General features: G+C 56.6%; 1 protein-coding gene across 2 annotated transcripts; it reads right to left on the bottom strand.

The window, feature by feature from the left end:
* Positions 1 to 206: 206 nt before the first annotated feature.
* On the bottom strand, positions 207 to 5,754 carry IRF2BP2 (interferon regulatory factor 2 binding protein 2). Of its 2 annotated transcripts, none has more exons than XM_057735096.1 (2): positions 4,432 to 5,754; positions 207 to 3,817 (listed from the first exon to the last, which is right to left on the bottom strand). In XM_057735096.1, the coding sequence occupies exons 1-2, from the start codon at positions 5,492 to 5,494 to the stop codon at positions 3,102 to 3,104; spliced, it is 1,779 nt and encodes a 592-aa protein (XP_057591079.1). In that variant the 5' UTR covers positions 5,495 to 5,754; the 3' UTR covers positions 207 to 3,101. The 2 variants fall into 2 exon arrangements, with proteins under 2 accessions (XP_057591079.1, XP_057591080.1); XM_057735097.1 differs by having other exon boundaries at positions 4,480 to 5,753.
* Positions 5,755 to 7,215: the final 1,461 nt, after the last annotated feature.

Consider the following 7,215-nt stretch of genomic DNA (forward strand, 5'->3'; position numbering starts at 1 on the left):
GCCCTTTCCCCAGTCCCCAGCACTTTTCTCCCCCCTTCCATCCGTCGTCTTTTTGTTCCATGTCTTTTATCTCCTGCTATTCTCCTGCCAGTCCAGTCAGACTCCAACCCCAAACCCACACATCCTTTGCTCGCATTGCCACTAGTGATTAAAACAACAGCCGCTCTAAGCTTACTTTAAACGATTAAAAAAGGCCTCAGAAAGTGTTCAGTGCTCCCAATTTTATTTTTATTTAATGCTAAAAGTTAAAGAAAAAAAAGGTACTGGAAATCTGACAAGTGACAGAACGCAGGTGATCTTTCCATAGCGTGATTTTAAAATAGAATAATGTTGATATCTGAGATTACACTCACTTTAGATGACATGAGTTTCATCATATATAGAAAAGGTATCACCTTCAACTTAAAAAAAAAGGAAAGGTTAAAAGGTGGCACACTTTTAAAATACTTGGTGGCCAAGGAAAGGTATCTAGTAAAAGTTGTAAACCATGTGTACGTTCTCATAACTTTTAATGTGAGGCCACATGAAAGACAATACATCTGTTAAATTCTATAAATTGTTAAAGCAAAAAGGGAAAGCTTCAACACCCCATCCCCTAATATTTTGAGTATTAAAAGCACAGCTGAAATAGTAGGATTTGAAATCTGATACTGCCCATGTACAGTAAGTAGCTTTCTGACATCTTTATCCAGCTGTGGAGAATCTCTGCACTGTCATCAGGTACAACAAAGGATCAAACCCATGTCCCAATGTTAACTTTTTAACTTTAAGAGAATGCCAGAAAAATAACCCAGATCAACACTTTCCAGCTGCTAGCCTTCTACGAAGGCCACCCAAGGGCCAGTCAGACTCTTATTTTTTAATAGGAGTAAACTCAACACACATCCCTTTAAAGCTGTTTAAATTCTCCCTCTTAAACACCAGTGCAGAGAAACCACAGGCTGTCTTTTCCACAGCTGGACAGACTTATTCAAAACAGCAGGATGGTTCTTTACTAATCTTTTTGGAAAGCTTATCTGTATTAAGATTGCAAAACATACAGATAGCTACCACAAATTAGGTCAAATGACTGATCAACTTGTAACATCTGTGAGGTCAAATTCCAGTTTATAATAAAGTGCGGAGATACACATTTATACAACAGACCATAATAAATTGAATTCTTTGCAAATGTCTTTATGGGCATGTAAAATTGACTGTGTTTCTGCATGTGTGCATTTACATGAGAGAAACCAGTTTGATCTGAGTCATAGATACTCCAATAAAAAAAAAAAGTGTAACAACAAACTGGTCAATCATGCAAGTCTGTCTGTAATATAACAATGACCGGTAACATGAATTTGCACAGCATTAATGATAGGTGCGCTCCATAAAAACACCATGACAAAAATACTGTACTTGGTGCAGTATCTGATTTTCAAGTGTTAATAACTCGACCATTAAAAAATTTTGAGCAATTTAAAAAAGACAAAAACATAATTGAAAAAGAATCCAAAGTGGGTAACAATCTATATTTTCAAATGAAAAGCCCGCTTGTGAATGATACACAGAAGTTGTAGTAGACCTCAAAGCCATGACTCAGTCTAATTATAGGGCCAAGTTACAAACACCTGAACATAAAAGGTCTGAAAGTAGTGTTCCTGTCAATGTTAAATCATAACAGCACAAAAGAAAAACCAGTATCACTGTGAGACAACTATTTCTAATAACTGATGATTTATTGGTTTAAAAAAAATCATTTTACTGATGCAAAATAGTGATCAAAAGAAATTAGTTTACAAAAGATTTCTAAAAATAGTTTGAGAGGTCGGGCCTGTCTATTATGTAAAACCCTTTCTTTAATTTTTGCTAGTTTATCATTTTTGTCCAGAAGAACAGTATTATTCACTTGGTATTTCAAACACAGGTAAGAAGGAAATTACAGGTTTCCTCCACCCCCATTTGGGCTGTCACTGATATGCCCACAGGCAGTCCTGGCAGCACCCCGAGCTGTTACTGTCATTGTACCATACTGTATTTAGCACTCACTAGAAACAGGGTGTAGATGATCATATCAACAGCAATAGCGCTACAGGTAAATGATAAAACAACAAAACACAAAACAGAAACAAAACCAATCCCACAATCTCCAAGTTCACCTGGACTGCAACTTCTCTTTCGACTCTTTTCAAAGGAAACGACCACAGCAACGACAGACAGAGCTCCAGGGTGTTTCAAAAGGTCAAGTGGCGCTGCAGAGCCAGGCTCCATGCAAAGATGGCAGTGCCATCTTGTCCCCACCACCATCCGTTATCACTGCCTTGAGTCACTGGATTGTGTATTATGTAACCAACTAGCATGCAGCATTGTAATCTTACAACTGATCACATGGGCAGTGAACAGTGGTCAATTTCGCCTTAAAAAAAAAGAAAATCCTCCCCCCACCCCTCCCAAAAAAACCCCACAGTCCTGAAAATCTCTCAGCAGCAACTCTCAGGCAGTCATCAATAGCCCAACAACTGAACTTTAAGAACAAAATCGAGAGGCTCAAAATCGATTTCCTGTTACTCTAAAAGGACAATGCTTGGGGGGAAACTTGGTGACATTTCCCAGTGGCATGCCCACTTCACAACAGTGCCCCTTGCGCTCATTTCCTTTCCTTCTCCACCACTTGGCCTCCAGCCTGAGAAAGGGGCCAGCAATAAGGAATAACAGACAGTAAGGCAATCTTACAATGTCAGAAAATGTATTTGGCTTTTTTTTTTTCTTTTTAAAATAAGTGCATACAAATACAGCTAGAAGCATTTCTGATTTGCCAAGTGCTCTAAAAAAGCAGCGCAAGTCACAGCCTACATTGAACGGTAACTGTCACCAGGATAATAAAGCACAAAGATATGCTAATAACGTTAACAAAAGAAGAAAATGCTTTTATAAGTACATACCTTTTGTCGTCAAAAAAAAAAAAATAGAAACACAATGTATTCAAAAAAATCAAAATTATACAGCCATGTTTATGAAGTCTACATTTCCCTTGTCTTGGATATATATATATGTGGAGATATATATACAATTCAAGCAGTTTTAGTTAAAGGTAATCATTGGGTTTTTCTGAAACCGGAAAGTCACGAGTCTCTCTCTTTTTTCACTTTCACATCTCCAGCAAGGATGGTTGCAATTTCCCCTTGCATGAAAGCCCAGGGGACATTGGAGCCCACAAGAGGGCATTTTTCCCCACTGGGACAATAGACCTCTCCACTAGCTCCCTGCTGTTTGATGCTTTGTCTGGAGCAAGGGAAGCAGAACTTGTGCGAAGGGACGGATGGGCACTGCACAAAGTGGGTATCCTCCAGCCGCTCGTGGCAGAGGGTGCAACACAGCGGGGCGCTGGCTGCCAGCGAGGAGTCCGGGAGGCTGGCGGGGTGCACTGGTTCCAGTCCTCCCGTGCTGCCTGCCCCCTGGCTCCCCACCTCTCGGGGGCCCAGCCTTCTTTGGTTCACAGAGGACGGAGAGGGTGGACTGCTGCTGTTTCTCCTGGTGGTGGAGTGCACCTGGTTGGCATCTTTCGAGGCATGACTGCCCCCCGCATTGTCTGCTACTAAGATCAGGGCTGCCATGGGGGACTGGCCGTTCTGGGCCGCTTCAGGCGGTGTGGTCCGGTTGGAATGAGGTGAGGCAGTGGGTGGTGGTGGAGACACAAAAGAGGATGTAGGAGTAATGGGGATCTTGAGCCCTTCTGTGGACGTGGACAGCCACGGCTGTGCCTCTCCATTGATCTTAGGAGGCCCGACTTCACCTTCTGGTTCTGGAGAAGGCTTCCTTTTCCTTGCTGTTCTCGCAACTGGAAGAACAAAGACATAAAAGGGAAAACAAGAAATAAATGAACGTGCACTGAAAAGAACCTCTCTTTTACTAACACATAACAAAACTCCCTGAAGAATTTCTATTCTCTAAAAGCTGGTACATAAAAACTCACATGAGTTTCAAGAGCACGTGCAACTTAAACCACTTAGACTGACGGGGCTCTGAAGCAGTCTAGCAGTTCAAAAAAAAAAAAGAAAAGCCACAGAAAATGGCCCGGACAGCACTGCCTGTTTTTCCACACGCCTGCATGTACCCAGGCTGCACTGTGCACATGACGGTTAACGTCCCCCCCACCCCCACCCCCGCCCCAGGTTAAAAGGTGACTGGTGCCCTCATGCTCGCATCCAGGAATGTGCTGGGAAAGGAAAGCCCTGTGTCGCTGCCTATCAGCCCGTCTGACTCATCTCTGTTATGCTGCTTCAGCACAGGAACACGTTGCCACTAAGCACTGGTTCCGCCTCGGGCAGATCAGGAAGTTGGGTGTTTGTTGTTTCTGGGCCGGGGGAGAAGGGCGAATGACAAGAGCACCCCCTCCTCGGCTCTCCGTCCCCGCGTCGCCCCTAGACCCCCTCACTCCACAGCCGCCCCTACCTGCTTTAGACCCGTTGGCCCCGTTGGCCTCGAAACCCAACAACCTGCCTGCAGTCAGGGCCGGCTCCTTCTTAAACTTGCTCTCGAAGGGCCCCGAGTGGCCGTGCTGGTGCAGCGCCAGCAGCGTGTCTCGCACGGTCTTGGGCCGGTTGACCCAGTCCTGCTCGCCGGGCCCGCGGCCTTTGCCCGCGCCCTCGGGGCCCAGCTCGGCCGCCCCGGCCGCGGTGGACAGGCTGTCGGGCGGGCCGCGGTGCGAGGCCGCCGGCGGCGGCTGCTTCTCCTTGGCCGCCGCCTCGCGCTGCTCGTGCTCCGCGGCCGCGCTGCTCGACACGGACGCCGGCCGCTTGTGGGCGCCCAGTTCGCCGGGCTGCGCCGAGCCCAGGCCGGCGGCCGCGGCCCCGGACACGGCGGCCAGCGAGGCGGCGGCGCGGCTGCCCAGGCCGAGCGCGGCGGGCAGCGGCGTGGCCGAGCCGTTCATGAGCGGCACCAGGGTGGGCGGCACGGCGTGGCCGCGCCGCGGGTTCGGGCTCTGGCGGTTCAGCTCGGGCGGCTCCTCCAGCTTGGAGAAGCCGTTGGGCACCAGGATGCCGTTCACGGGCGGCGGCTGCGGCGTCGGCGGCTGGGCCAGGCCCGCGGCCGGGCGGCCGCCGCCGAAGTCGGAGCCCAGGCGCGGGGGCCGCTCCGCTGCGGCCGCCAGAGGGTAGCGCTCCAGGGCCTGCGGGGCGCGCGGGGCGGCCTCCGGGCCGCCGTGGCCGAGCTGCTGCTGCTGCTGCTGCTGCTGCTGCAGGAGGAGGTCCTTGGCCGAGAGCGGCGGCGGCTTGGCGGCGGCCGGGGCCGCGGCGCCGGGCGGGGAGCGGCCCTCCGGGAAGCAGCCGTGCGCCCGCTTGAGCTGCCGCGCCGTCTCGATGACGAACTCGACGCGGTCGGCGCCCTCGTAGTTGACGCAGCCGCGGCACACGGGCTCGGTGAAGTCCCAGATCATGGCCCAAGGCATGCGGGGCAGGTCACACAGGTAGCACGACTGCCGCCGGGACGCGGCCGCCACCGCCACCGCCGCGGCCATGTCCGAGGAGCCCGCGGCGCCGGAGGAGGAGGAGGAGGAGGGGGCGCCGCCGCTCCCCGCCGGCACCACGCGCGCCCTCCTCCCCCCCCAACCCCGCGTCTCCCCCACCAGCGGCGGCGGCGGCCGCAGAGGCGGCGGCGGCGGCAAAGCCCGCGAAGGCTCGGCGCCCGCGCAGCGCCCCCGGTGCACGAGGGGCGGCGGGCGCGGGGCGAGGGGCTGCAGCCGCGGCAGCACGTCCCCCCGGCCGGCGCGGGCCCGGGCGGACGGCGGGGCGGCGCGGCGCGGCGGGCGCGGCGGCGGCGGCGGGGGCTCGGCCGGGGCCGCGGCGGGCCTCCAGACCGGGGCGAAGACGGGCCGCGCGGGCGCGGGGGAGCGCAGCAGGTCGCGGCGGCGGCCGGCGCGGAGTGCGGGGCGGGGGGCGGGGAGGCCGGGGGGGCGGGGGGCGGGGGGCGGCCGCCGGGGCAGGCTCAGCCCGAGCGGCGGGGCATGCCGCGCCGGGGCGGCGGCGGCGGCGGCGCGGGGCTCGGGCGCGGCGCGGGCTCCGGTTCGCTCCGCTGCTCTCTCACAGCTCCTGGCGTCGCCGCTCTCACAGCGCCCGCGTCAGCGCCCAGCCCGCCTCAGCTCCGCCGCCGCCGTCGCTGCTGCTGCTGCCGCCGCCGCGGCCGCTCCACTTCTACAGACTTGATTCTTCGACAGCCTCGCAAGGCGCCTGCGCGGGCCCCCTCCCCTCGCGCGCGCGCCCGCCCTCCCCTCTCTCTCGCGCGCGCCCGTCCTCCCCCCGCCCGCCCGCGCGCGCCCGCCTGCGCCCTCCCCCTCCCCCTCCCCCTGCCGGAGAACGAGCGCTGCCCGGAGAGCCTGCCCGGAGAGCCCGCCCGCCGGCGCCGCGGCCGGCGTCCCCGACGTGAGCGCGTGGCCGGCGCGCCTTGCTTTCCTCTAGCCGCTCGGCTGCCGCGACTGCTCGGGCCGAGTTCCCGCCCCTCCACGTCCGTTTGGGCCAAACCATGCTAAAACTCATGTTGTGGAAAACAAGGCCACTTTGTAACGTGGTTCTGTCCATAATCGCTCGAGGGTGGGGCTTTTAAGTCAAGCGTGGTTGCCGTGTTTTAGGGAGCTTTATTAGAACTCATCGGTAGGTGCTTTCACACTAGCGTGTGTCTGGGGAAGCGCACAGACGCCGCCGGTCCCCTGCAGTTCTCCTCAGAGGTGGCTGTGCGCTCGCAAGCCTAGGGCCCGCGTCCACCCGCCGCGTCCCGGAGCCCTTCGGGGCGGGAGGGGGCGGGAGCGCCGCGCGACGGGCCCCCGCAGACACCGAATCCTCCTCTCGGGGGGTCCCAACCGCCGGGCGTGGGTCGGCGCGGCGGGTGCGTGATGTGGGCGCGGGTCCGCGGGCCGCGTGCGCCGCCTCCGCCGAGTGCGCACGCTCCGCGCGGACGTGACGCGGCGCTGCTGGCACCGGCGGCCCCATTGAACCAACGCACATTCCAGGGATCCGGGGTCAGCGGCCAGCGCGGCCGCGTCACCGCGCAGGCTCCGCCCCCTGCCGGCGACTCTGGGCCTGCAGGCCCCGCCCCCGGGGCCAAACTTGGACTCGAGGTGGCGCGGGGCGCGGGCACGAGCCGCGGGGGTGAGCGGCTCGCGGGTCCCTGGCCCCGCGGGTTGTGGGGGTGGGGGCGGCGTCGCGCCCGCCGAGCGGCCCGGGCTGGGCTTCGGTGGGTGCAGAC

This window comes from Hippopotamus amphibius, chromosome 5 (genome assembly GCF_030028045.1).
Source record: "Hippopotamus amphibius kiboko isolate mHipAmp2 chromosome 5, mHipAmp2.hap2, whole genome shotgun sequence".
In the NCBI taxonomy this organism is placed as follows: Eukaryota; Metazoa; Chordata; class Mammalia; order Artiodactyla; family Hippopotamidae; genus Hippopotamus; species Hippopotamus amphibius.

What these genes read in the sequence shown, in the direction of transcription:
- IRF2BP2 (XM_057735096.1), bottom strand. Translation starts at nt 5,494, where the DNA reads ATGGCCGCGGCGGTGGCGGTGGCGGCCGCGTCCCGGCGGCAGTCGTGC. An exon ending in GGCCAACGGGTCTAAAGCAG is followed by an intron (nt 3,818 to 4,431) that starts GTAGGGGCGGCT and finishes TTGTTCTTCCAG; the next exon opens with TTGCGAGAACAGCAAGGAAA.